This window comes from Bacillus rossius, chromosome 3 (assembly GCF_032445375.1).
Source record: "Bacillus rossius redtenbacheri isolate Brsri chromosome 3, Brsri_v3, whole genome shotgun sequence".
NCBI classification, from domain to species: domain Eukaryota; kingdom Metazoa; phylum Arthropoda; class Insecta; order Phasmatodea; family Bacillidae; genus Bacillus; species Bacillus rossius.
In genome coordinates, this window is record NC_086332.1 from 12,214,211 (window position 1) to 12,227,868 (window position 13,658).

General features: G+C 32.5%; 1 protein-coding gene across 1 annotated transcript; it reads left to right on the plus strand.

The window, feature by feature from the left end:
• The first annotated feature begins 915 nt into the window (after positions 1-915).
• Positions 916-12,904, plus strand: LOC134530230 (uncharacterized). The gene is made up of 5 exons (XM_063364907.1): positions 916-1,032; positions 6,676-6,787; positions 8,036-8,182; positions 10,514-10,668; positions 12,352-12,904. Exons 1-5 carry the CDS (start codon positions 920-922, stop codon positions 12,503-12,505), a joined length of 681 nt encoding a protein of 226 aa, XP_063220977.1. The 5' UTR covers positions 916-919; the 3' UTR covers positions 12,506-12,904.
• The last annotated feature ends 754 nt before the right edge of the window (positions 12,905-13,658 follow it).

A 13,658-nucleotide genomic window follows, 5' to 3' on the forward strand; every position in this document is an offset into this window, starting at 1 on the left:
TTAAGGCGGGATTTTTAACTAATTGTTCGTGATTATATTTAGACAAATTATTTAAATTAAATTTGCAAAAACTGTAAATAATATTTGAAAATTAAAAAAGTATGCAATTTTTCATCAATGTTTTCTTATGACGTTATCACGTAAAATTATCATCCGTAAACCGACTTTACATACAACCCCTTTTTTTGGTTGTTTGTTACCTACTAATGTCTAAATAAAATTATATGTTAATATAATTGAATGTAATAAAGGGTAAGGTAAGTAATTAAGCATTAATTACAGACATAAAGAGTTACTTAGTACGTTGTAATGCTATGGAAATACCGAAAGAAAATATTAAGAATTTCTAATACAAAATATTGCTTTTGTAAACTGTGGACAAGGTGTTCTTTCTAAGGCAAAATGACTTTTGAGGTTTTTCGAAATCCTAATTTTTGAATTTTTGAGGAACAAAACGAGAAAGTTTTTCCTCAAAACGGGAATTTTTTAGTCATTTTTGAGGAATTTCGAGGAATTTTTGAGTCCAAGATGGCCGCCGTGACGTCAGAGCAATCGCTCATTGACCCCGGCACCGGCACCAGCGCCTGGCGCCTGCGCTCGGAGGAACTATAATATACTACTCTGCAATGTCGTTCTAAGCGTCAGAGATGATTTCTTTAACTTCGCGCAGCTAAAAATCAGTCATATAGCCGCGAAAGCGCGTGAACGTAATTGAAATTATGACTTTGACAACCAGTTATTTGAAACAATGCACTTAACCCCCCTTAAAATTTTAGTCCTCCCTCGTCGAAAAACACGGCTTCGAATATGTTATTTAAAGCACATTTCGATGTTCGTACATATTTTTCACAGGTGACCACTTGTACAAATCTTATCTGTTCCCCGGAGGACTGTACCTTTGGACGCTAGATTGTGCGCGATGTTCAAACCCGCGTTGGGCAACGCGGGAAGATCCAGTAAGTCGAGGGTACATACAGCAACCATGAAGACTGTTATCGCTGCAGCTACTCTGTGCCTGGTCTCTCAGGTTGTGTAAGTATTCGCTTCGTCGGAATAACCCTTGACCATTGTACTAGAACATGAGCAGCTCTCACACTTAAGCCTTAAGAAATTAATTTTTTAAACTAATAGTGTAGGTAATGAAATTGTAAATGGGTGGAGATTAAAATGTAAATGTTCAATTGAATCTGATTTTTTTAACTATTGTTCTGGGTGAAAATAAATCTTTAGTTTTTTTTAAAGATATATTTCGAAATTAAAACCTGTATAAATGGCGAATGGAAACAAAAGTATTTAAGTAAAGTTCAAAATCTTTCAAAATTTGTAGATGAGAAGAATGCATTAAAATTTGTATACGTATTTAAGTACTTCGATTATATTTATATTTAACAGTATAAACTATAACCAATAAAATCCAAACGACTATAAAACTAATGAATCAGGTCCTTAGGTATGATTATTAACATTAAAAATTAGTTTAAGTGTATGGAAAGACAATCAAATAATGAAGTGAGAATAACATTATGTTTTACTGCTCATTTAACAATTACACGTATATTGTGACCCAAATACATAGAATAATATAAACTGCGTGAAATATCAAGAATTCAACATGAATTTTTGTAAATTCTTGGAGGCATGCACACAAACTAATTTTGTATTCACAATTCGAATTGTTTATCGTTCGATATTATTTACTTACTGAATAAAAATACTGGATCTCCAATGTTAAAGTAGTCTCCATACCCGAACTCAGGGGAAAAGTGACGATATAGTCAATATAATAACTTAAAATCTTACGAAAATGCTAAAACGTTATTTAATAAATACTTAAAATAGCTGACACTTTGACTACAAAGTGGTTGAAACCTATATGTGTTTAAAATACTTCATGAAGCATGTAGAAAACGAGAATGTGAACAAAATAAAATACTTGAACAGCATAAAACTAATATTTTCATTTTTTTAGAGAGATTCTTAACAGTTTCTACGAACATGAACAAAAGAAAATGTTTTATGATGATAGATTTATACAAGAAAAAATACTTTTCTTGTATATTTTTAGGAAAATGATTGTTAATTATTGTATTGGCAGAAATTGAGAGTAGTTTTACTGTAGTATATTTAAGCTTACTTTATCAGGAATTGTTGTTATGCTTATAAAATGTTTGATGATTGAAATAAGTTAAATTTTTTTTTAGTTCGAATAAAAATCTCTTAGTCTGACTGGTTTTTTAAAAGACTTTATTCTTATATTTATATTTTGCATTAGAAACACTTTTGTGCTATTTGTCATGATAGAATGGACGCAAACAAAATTAATAATTGTAGCCAAGTCTTTCTTAATGATATATTCAATGATTTGCAGAGTAAAACTGACAGGTAAATGTTTTTGAGCAATTTCCTCAACATTAATTTTCAAATTTCAATCATATTTAGGCCTATATATTTTATACTACTTGTTTAGTTATGATTTATAGAGTGTGTGCGTGTGTGTTTTAACATTTGTTTTGCAGCAAACCATGAAGTTTTGTTTACATTATTTCATATAATTAGTTATTTCTTTGATTTATGCTGTAGTATTACCAGAATATCTGCAAAAATATAATGTGTGGAATTTGGATTCAGTAGAGTGATTTCGTCTTCAATGTAGACTAGAAAAAGCAGCGATCCAAGAATTTAGTCTTGGAGAACACAATGCTTGCATTCCACATGCCCAGAGTAGTCTGGAATTGTTTTTTTATAATAAACATTTATATTTATGGCATATATGAACTAATGAGCTTGTTCATTAATCTCCTACTTCGTAGAATTTTAGTTTATCTAAAAACACATCAATGTTTACAGATTCAAAAGCTTTGGTTTCTTCACAGAAAATTCAAACATGTAGATTTCATTAAGATAATTTGTGGATAAGTTTTTAATTGCCACATTTTAAGTTTTTTCAACAAAACCAAATTTTAAAGTTTTTTTCTTTTAAAAATAATGTATTTTGATCATTTCTTGAAATTACTTTGGGAAAAGTACTTAAGAGTGAAATGCGTATGTATTTGACCTTTATATTATGTACTAGCTGCAGTACCCGGCTTTTCCCGGGCTGAACACCTGGTGATATATTGTCCGTGAGTTACAGCAAAATGGATAGCGATATGTCCAGTGTGGTGGAAATTAAGAAATGACACATAATTACTGTTTGTGTATCTGTGACCTATGGTTTTCTGTTTACCCATGGCGATCGGTTGAAAGGTTTAGAAGTTGATGCGCTACAGCGCCATCTAGCGGCGAGTTAAAAAAAATGGATAGCATAAAAACCTTCTCCATGATAAAAACACTTCGATGTGCCAACTTTCATGGCAATCGGTCAAACGGTGTAAGAGTTTATCGACGTCAAACATGCCAACATCCAATTATATATATTCTTATATTTCGAAATTTTGGGGCTTTCACTTTTGCGGAAAGTGGATGTTTAGGACCTCGAATGGTTTGGAACACTCCATCTCGAAAGAATAGATATTTGAAATTCCTGAAATTGTCGAAATTTTAGGGCTTTGTTCCCAGAGGGGGGCGGGGGGTTCGAGGACCCTGAATGGCTCGAAAACACTTAAAATCGAAAGAGATAGATTTTTAAAAAATTTTAAACTTTCGAAATTTTGGGGCTTTAACCACCTGGGGGGGGGGGGGGTCGATGTTGAGGACCCAGAATGGCTCGGAAACACTCCAAATTGAAATAAATATAAAGGAATATAAGAATGTAGGCATTTACTGTACTCCTATCTACCATAATAACAATATTGACAAATAGAAAGCTTATTACCTACCTATGAATAATTATCTAAATAAATTGTTTAAGAATTTACGTACATACATGATATTAAACTTCAAACTATACACACCAAAAACACTAAAGATGTTTTTGAAACTATTTTTTATTTGTCATAATGTTTAAAACATTTGTAGGATTTGTTTATATGTAAAACTGTGGTGGCCATATTCCGCTTATCCAAAGGAGTATAGAAATTAATAGAGATATCACTACCTGTACACACCACAAAACTTTGAATTAAGTAAAAAAAAACATACTCCAAAATGAAACAAAAAGTATTAATAACTAATTTGACAAAAAAATTTATAGAACTGGAATGACAATGTTAACATCCGCCTGAAATTTAATAGAAGTAGGTAGGTAATAATATATACAATAAATTAAATGAAATTAAAACATACATAAATAAAATTATCTCACACTTAACCAAACATAATGTTTAATATGAAATAAAGGAAGAATGAAATTACACGTAACTATTCTAATTAATAAAAAAATCAACTTTCCTGAAATAGTAAAATTCAAATTTTTCAACAATATATTACATAATTGATAAATATTTCTGGTCTTCGGTCTCGGCAGCCCTAAGACTCTTGACACTCAGCAGATAAATTATAAACACTAAACCAAACTCCTTGCAAATAAGTAGGTACTGTAAAAAAATTACAATATTACAAATAGAAAATATTAGTAGGCCCTACCAACCGATGAATAAATTTCGAAGAAATTTATAAGTTTAAGAATTTATGTAGGGTACCTACATAATATTAAACTTGAAACTATCCACACAATAAAAACCTAAGAATGTTAGTGAAACTAATTTTTTTTTATTTGTCATAATACTTAAAATACGTATGTTTTCAAAATGAAACAAAGTATAAATAATGACCAATTTGACAAAAAAAATTGTACAACTCGAATGACATTGAAAACATACACTTGAAATTTAAAAGAATTATGAGTGCCCTAGGTAGGGAGAAAATATATAAGAAGAAATTAAATATTAAAAATGGGTGCATGTACTTGGTACGCGCATGAGAAGTTATACTTATTTAGCATCATTAAAAAATAGTTTTTAATTGCATGCAAAAATATTGCGTGGAGTCCCTCCACGTGGAAGAAGTGAAACTTCGTAATGTGGAAATGAAAATAGGAAGGGGTAGAAATTGATTTTTAGTGAAATCATATTGTATCAAATCAAACTAAAAAAATAAAGGAAATAAATTTGTAACGATTCATAGACTGATCTTCAGAGAGAGAGAGAGAGAGAGAGAGAGAGAGAGAGAGAGAGAGAGACCTATTGAATGTCTATAAAACTATTTTTTTTATGAGAGCAGATTTTCATGAAATAAATCATGAAATCATTCACGATACAAGCTGTTTATTTAATTAAGCGGACGGGTCCGCCCCAAGGAGAAAATTGACGCGGCGAGACCTCGTGGACATAGAGAAATGACACACACTCACTATATATGTGTCTATGAAACATTATTTTTTTCTGCAATTTAAATTGTAATATACAAAAACGGTATTGAAAATTGAAACAAATATGGCGACACTACAAACTGCCAAGATCTTGATTTTTTTCTTACTCTCTACTTAGTTCCTTACAATAGCAAAACGTAACGTAATGGCTTGAAAGCTATTGCTCGGCAGACATAGAGGAATGACACTAACAGTTTGTACATCTATGACACACATTACATAAAATTAAGATATATTTTTTTAACCCGTTTAAAATTTATTTTTTTTAAGACAAAAGATAGCCTATGTCCATCCCCAGGATATAATCTATCTCTTTGCCAAATTTCATTACGATCCGTCCAGCCGTTCAACCGGGAAAAGGTAACAAACAAACAGACAAACAGACAGAAAGACAGACAGAGTTACTTTCGCATTTATAATATTAGTAAGGATGTTCCTTCTCTTATAAAAATGTATGGATGTTGCCTTTTTGAGCTTGTTATAAAATAAACTAGGTAGTGGTTTTAAGACCGTATTTTCCATGTGAATTAAATTAGCAATGATTTCAAAAGAGCATTACTTAATTAGTTAAAACTTTTAAGTATGCATATCCACAATATGTTTTTAATTGTTCTGACTATAATTACCTCTTGGACGCACAGTTAAGCAAGATATAAATTAAATTATAGATTAATTTTTCGAACCTTCCATTAAAACTACCGCATATATTTTTTTAACGTCGTGTATTTAATGACATAAATAAATAACAGTCTGTAATTTTCTACTCATTAATTTTTTTGCCTGCATAAATATTTAAACCATTTTTCTGGAGTTATGTATTCCTTCTTTCTTGTCATAAACAATGATATAAAAATGCATATTTTAAAGTTCGGTTCCCATGATTCCATTTAACAGGAATAATTTATTTCAGATTAAATAGTCACTGTGAACAGTTTGGAGGATTCTTATGTAACCAGCATGTAGGAAATCAGATTTTAACAAATATTAAGTTTTTAACATTAATTTGTAGGGATTAAAACTAAATTTGGCAAAGATTTTGACTTTTTATTTATGTTATGGGGAGGCTACAATTAAATAAAGTTTTGCTATTAAATTTTTTGTAGAAAAAATACTCGTAACCTGTGTCTTTAAGTAACACAGAGTAACAACGTGTTACATGGTAAAGAACGTAATTGTGTTAACAATATAAAAACTTAATCCTATTATGACAACGCTACAATATTTAGAAAAAAAAACATCTTAAATATATAAATAATCTCTTTAAACTATATTTCAACATAAGTGATTCATTATGGTAGCAAAGGTTTTTGACATTGCATTACCTGGACATCACTTATAATCAAATTTACTAACCTTCTTTGTTTCAGAGCCTACAATGGCACATTAGACGTCTACAAATACGCACAGACTCTAGTTAGCGATGCCAAAAACCTCAGCTTATGGCCGGTTTACCCGAGTCAAATATCTGTGACAATTGGCGTAAGTAAATGTGCAAATATGAACAGTTGAACATCTCAATTCACGATAAACTCTTAATCGATTAATTATTTTCAACGTCTAAATAATCGTAAGTGAACAACATTTCTGAAAGCATTCGCTAAAATGGTTGTAATAGTTTTTATATGGATGTGATAGTTGACATGTGGATAATTAGTCAACAACGGCAACATAATATAATGTATTTAAAACCCGTTGCTATGTGGAAGACCTAAAACAACTGTATGATTATAAAGTAATACCAATGTGCCCAATACAAGTCTTATTGTTAAGAACACTTGAATCCACGTGGCAACATTGTTTTCAACTTGGCAGATATGTACTCATGAGCTTTTTCTTTTAATCTCCCACTTGGTGAAATTTTAGTTTAACTGAGAACACATGAAAAATTACAGATTCAATAGCTTTAGTTTCTTCGCGGAAAATTCCAATATGCAGCTTTTCATTAAAATGATTAGTGGATATAAGTTTTTTATTGCCTCATTATTATCCACATACTAGTATAGGGCATGCAGACACAACATCCAAAGATGTTATTAGTCATATTTATTAAATAAAATTTTGTATAAAATGTGCCATATAGGTCACATGTACCTTATATGCCTTATAATAGTAGAACAAATTGAACCTCAAATTAATAACAATTAATGAAAAATGTTTTTATAGCAGTGATAAATAGAAATCCATATTTTTTTTAAACTGTTTTAAAAAAAGAGAATTATATGCAGTAGCATTTTTTTGCACTCTGCATACAAACTTAAAATATTGTGATTAATATTTATAGTCATGTATAAGAATATTTGGTTACAATTTCTTTCTATGTCTTTACAAAACATTTGTTATGAAAGTAGAAGGGTTGTATATGATTAAGGTTAAGTGGTTTGAGCTATAAACATAAAAATTATTACTTTAGCTGGCGGAGTCGGGCTTGAGACTTACTTAACTATAGTGTCAGGTAATCTGAACAAAATTAATTTCCGTATTCATGCCCTTTTTTTAAAAAAAAAATTATTTAGAAAACATTCTCTTACCATGTTTTTGGTTTGACCATCAAGTAGCTATTTTACAGTATCTAAGCTGAAAAACATGATACGTAAAACCGAAAAGCCTAGCCCAGTAGCATGGTCGCGTGGGAATGTGCTGAATACCAATCCTAAGAATTCAATATAAAAAAAAGTGTTTCTTTAGTATAAGTATTAAATTTCAGTGTGTTTTGTATATGCTTTGCAGGTCACACCGGCAACGTACACGAATATTAGTGAAGGAACCCTGGTGACGCAAGATGACTACATCTCCCTGGATAATGCCTCGTATGTTCTTGACAGCCATGGAAAGGCACTAGCTGTTATCGTAGACTTCTACATCCTTTCTCATAAGGTAGGGCCAGGAAAAAATTGTTATATGTTCACCGTGAGAAAAATTGGGAAAAGGAGGAGTTGTATTTCTCTGCGTGTAGCGGCAACGCGTCAATTACTTGATTATATCCGTGTACACGGAAATAAATATTGCAAGTTAAAATAATAATTTAATAATGTCGCATATCTATATATTTTATTTAATTGGTCAATTTTAAGTGGCGAAGTTAAGACTTAAGGCTTAACCATGATAATGTTATATAAAGTACGTGTATATTGGTCATAAAAGAAAACGTTCATAACTAAGTTAAACTCAATTAAAACACTAACCAAGAAAATGAACAAAAACTTATAAATTGAATATATCTAGCGAGTATGAAAAATAGTAAAAATAAAATAATTGCTTAAAGTGATTTAACGTAGCTTGTAAGATATTAAAGCCAAGATTTATAATTATAAAAAGTTTAAAAAATTTCTAATACTATAATTTTAAGTAAAGTAAAACATGTTTTCTAATATAAACAACTTCAATAAATTTTACTACAAGGGTTTTGTAAGTTTAATTTTTTTTTTACCTTTAAATTTTAACATCAAACAAATATGAATAATTATGTTCCTTATTTATACACTGAATTTATGGTTATATGTAAGGGCGTGACTTGAGTTAGAGTGAAATTTTGTCTGATCTCTGTTTCTGCGTGTCAATGAGATCATTTTTAACAATTTAAAATTATTATTTATTTTAGTTTACTATCGTACGTTATTAATTTTAAGTGTATATGATATTGTCATAACATAAAAAAAATTCTAGTTTTCTAGTTATTCTTTATTGTAATATATTTTTTCTCAGTATTTTTTTTCCAAACGCAAGCAATTTTTTTTGGGTGATTACATCCCATCCTGGCCCTATTATATGTTATGAATATTTAATTTTATAACTTCTTGTAAAATAATTTAGCTTCGTATAATTTTACAAAACAAAATTAACATGATCAAAGCGACGAATAAGACTACGCGCTTGGACAAAAGGTGTTAATAAATCGTGTAAATATTTACTTTATTCATTAAGAAAACAGTAGTCTAAATATATAAAATAACGTTATCTGAGACCTGATTGACATTAAAAAAATTGGTTGTATGTAAAGTCAGTTTACGGACGATAGTTTAACGTGACGTCATAACAAAACATTGATGAAATGATTGATCCAGAAGAAAATGAAATATCATATTCGGCCTGAGACTGAGCCGTAATAGGTTTTTGCAACCAAGCTATTTAGGCATTAAAAATATTATATTCTTTGAGGAAGAAATGTTTTTTCTTTAATTTTTTTATATTTTCTATGATAAAATCTACCTCTGCATACATTTATGAATAAAATTGAATACTTTTTATTGAATTATCACTATTTTGTATGGATACAAAATAGGAGTGAAAAGAAATCTACAATTTAATTGATAAATGTACTTATATTTGCATTCATTAATTCAAATATATAGTTACTTTTGTAGTGTCGCGCGCGCCGAATATATTTTTACAAGTACAAAAATGAAGATATCGCAGTTGCGCGGATTCGATCCATTAACCTTTGCGATACTAACCGTACGGCCACGAGGCCATAATGGAAACAATTGTTTCAGATGTTACATATATATATATATATTTTGTTTTGTGTTGTGGAACTTTTAAAAAAAATTGTGCTGGAGTTACGTATAACTGTATAAGTGTATTTGTGACGTGATAACACATTAATTTGATCGTTACCGGGGTTAGTCTGGCGAGTACTGAAAGACTAGCTCACATTTTTGACGTCACGTATAATAAATCGATAAACGCCGGCTGCACGCACGAAAAAGTGTCCCTTTACGCACGTTGTCCCGTTACGCTGTGTCCCGTTACGCTCATTTCACGCTTGCGCCGCATCTATCTCTCTTCCACTCGATTGGAACAACCGTCGATTTGACTTTTTCGAGGCACATTAAACTTGAAACACTCCCAATCGTTTCCTACTTTTCCTATCATCGTCCTATCCTTAACAGAATAACACAGATTGGAAGAAGTTAAATAGCAAACATGTATAAAAGTTATAGTTTAAATAATCTGTTCGTTAAAGTAATAAACATATTTGAATTAATGAGTGCAAATAAAAGTAAATTTATCAATTAAAATGTATATTTCAATTCACTTCTTCTTTGTATCCATACAAAATAGTGATAATTTAAAAAAAAAAGTTTCTATTTTATTCATAAAAGTATGAAATCATTTCTTCAATGTTTTGTTATGATGTTGTCACGTTAAACTATCGTCCGTAAACCGACTTTACAGACAACCATTTTTTTTTTTTTTTACTTCCAGGTGAATTACACCTACGACATTCTGTACTCTGAAACTGACGAAGCAGTATCGGGTACGGCTGTGGTGAGTGTCGATGGGTACTTGGTGTCTGGTGTCATCACCTTCATCGGGGGCAGTACCCCGGTCGGTGTCCGCTTCTTCGCCAACGACGAGGGGTGAGCACCTCCTAGGTTTGGTTTGCTTGTGATTCCCCCGCGAGACACGTATTGTGGGTTGCAGCTTTACTTGAACCTGCATGTCAATCCGTGTTATAATGTGGTTTTAAATATCACCAATAGCAAGTAGCATTTAAATGTGCGAGATTATTGTTAAATAATAATAATGGTGGCGTGGGATATTCTCAGGGTAAGCTACTGTGCACAGAAATATTTTTTGTATTTTTAAAAAAGATTCCTTAGGAAACGATTTGCCAAAAAAAATGTTTGTAATACTACAATATAAATAATGTGAATTTGTACAATACATTGGTATGGTTATTTTGCATATATGAAATAAGTTTTCGTGTCGCACTTACGAAGATTTGCGCATGATTTAAAATTATTTTTCTAACCATGTAAAAGATACAACAATGTACTGGTACAACATAAATCATAAATGCGAACTTTTTTTTGTAGCGATACGGTTGTTTTGAGATAAATGCACAAAATTAAAGATTTCTGTGAATTTACATGATTATTTCAGTTCTGTCAATAAATTTAGTTTTCACAGTGTTGGAAATGACAAACGCTAATTTTGGTCAACTTTCCGAAGTAAATTCTGCGAACTTTATTGTATTGTATTGTGTTGGGAGCCACGGTGTTTGAGTGTTCACATTATATCGTTGGGGGGGGGGGAAGTTGGATGGGGAGGGGGATATTAAAGGGAGGGGGAATTGGAATGAAAGGGGGAATTGAAAGGGGAGGAGAATGAACACACTGGAATTTTCGCTAGTGTGTAAACGTGGCGTGAGGCAATGTGTTTTCTCGAGGTTATCCTGTTTCCTTAGCTCGTTCTTTCCGCCAGTGATTCACTTTCATCTCACAGACTCTGACTACCTTGATGTTGACGATACGTCAGCCCCCTGACTCATTTATTAATTGTATCGTGCTCAAAATATAACAGTACCCTTTAGGTATGGTCTCACTTGTTTGGGTGACGGCTTGTGGGGGGCGGGGAGGGGTGATGGGCCTGAACTTCGACAAGGAAGGCGGTGGTCAAGTCTTTGATGGGAACATAAAGTAGTTCGTTATTTTGAGTACGACTACCCTCCTCCACTTACATAATCGGCTTCAAATATCTGAATATCTCCAATCAAGGGCGTAGACAGGTAGGGGGCCATGACTCCCCTCTTAAGCAACTCATTAACCAGCTCAAAATGTCTCATGTGTGGCTCAATTTAAGGCCACTGAAAAAGCAAAATTAGATAGTAGCACTCTTTTAACCACATATTAGAACATGATCATGAGCGGTATTATTGCAAGGATCCATCTTTCATAAAGGCCATATATTTATTTGTCCTCTTGGTTCAAAGGCGCGTTTTAAAGCATTATCTTATTTAAAATATTTTCCGGGAAACACACCCCCGGCTTAACGTGGGGGGGGGGGGAGGACGAGTTATTTTCCATACCACAAAACTCCCTTCCCCTTATAACTTCCTTCGACCCTCTCTTCAACAAATACTAGCCACGTCAATTTCCCTAGTGACTTTAAATGAACAGATTGGCGAAACAGCTTGAAAAGGTCATGGCATTAAGCAACACCGATTGACTCTACGACCTCGCATGTATGTATGTATGTATGTATGTATGTATGTATGTATGTATGTATGTATGTATGTATGTATGTATTTCTTTGTTCAGGAACGTGACGGTGACCACCAACTCGAGTAGTCTGGCCGAATCGCTCGTGAAGGCCCACTGGGATGAGACCGGCCAAGGCAAACTCCAGGAAGCTTACGTCCTGAACATGCAGAGTGCCGTCTTCAGCGTCGACATCACTCAGTATTTCAACTAGCAAGCGAATAATCTGTGTGGGCAAAATCATGTGGTAGTTTATATGTAGAGACCGGAAAAATTCGCGGGTTCAATGACCTTTTGGATGGACTCAAATATCCTTTACACACTCGGGCAAATGCCAACTGTTCATTGGCTGCTGACTTGTGAGTCGTCACGACTGGGTGGCCTGTGATTCGGCACTTCTATGAGTGAGGGTCTCTAATTGGCCCTCAGTCCTCCAGATTAACAGTGGATCAAAGGTAGAAGCAGCACTATGGTATAATTATTTGAATTTTAGCATAGCACGTAATGAGCCCGCGAATTTTTCAGATCTCTATTTATATGTATTAATTATGCTGTGAAGAACAGCCTCAATTGTGATGGTGCGATGAATCAATTAAACGAACAGCATATGAAATAGTTTTCATTTTATTTTACGTACCGATCTCTATTATTTCACCAGGTGGCAGTGCCATAGCCAGGATTTTGTGTAGAAGGAGTGTCCAGTATAGAAATTATATACATTTTTTTATGAGTAAGTGTTCTTTGTAATTACATTTTAAAAGAAAATAGTTTCACACTACAACCAAAAGGGATGTTATACTTTAAGAACTCCGACGTTTATATTTAGAAATTTATGTACTGGTTTTGCTTGAAAAAAAATGTATATTATGTTTTTATTTAAATTACTTTCAATATTTGGTCTTTAATTCTAATTTTCGAGGATTTGGTTAGAACAAGTAATAAATACCTATGTTAATAAAATCGTAAAACACAAATTCCAAGTTTGAATGAAAGACACACTTAGGCTACAGGAAAACTTGTGCAAATCGGCATTAAAAATGGACTATATGGCAAAACAATTCCTGTGGCTTCGTGTTGGAGCCTTTCCAAAATAATCTCTCTGTAACCTTATGGGGTTAAATTGTTATAAATTTTCTTATACTGTCGAAGCCTTTTTTTTTAAGTTAATCTTCTTTGGGCACGATGGGAGTAAAATTTCAAGGCCAAATTTTAATGCAAAGTTTTCATGAAACAATTTTTTTTCCTAGCCTAAGTTATTCTAAGTGTGTAAGGGGAGGGTCCAGGTTAGGGGAGGATCTAAGTGTGTCTCAGGCCGAAGCCTATACACTCTACCATGCGGGTTTTTAACCATGCAGGACAATGGCGCG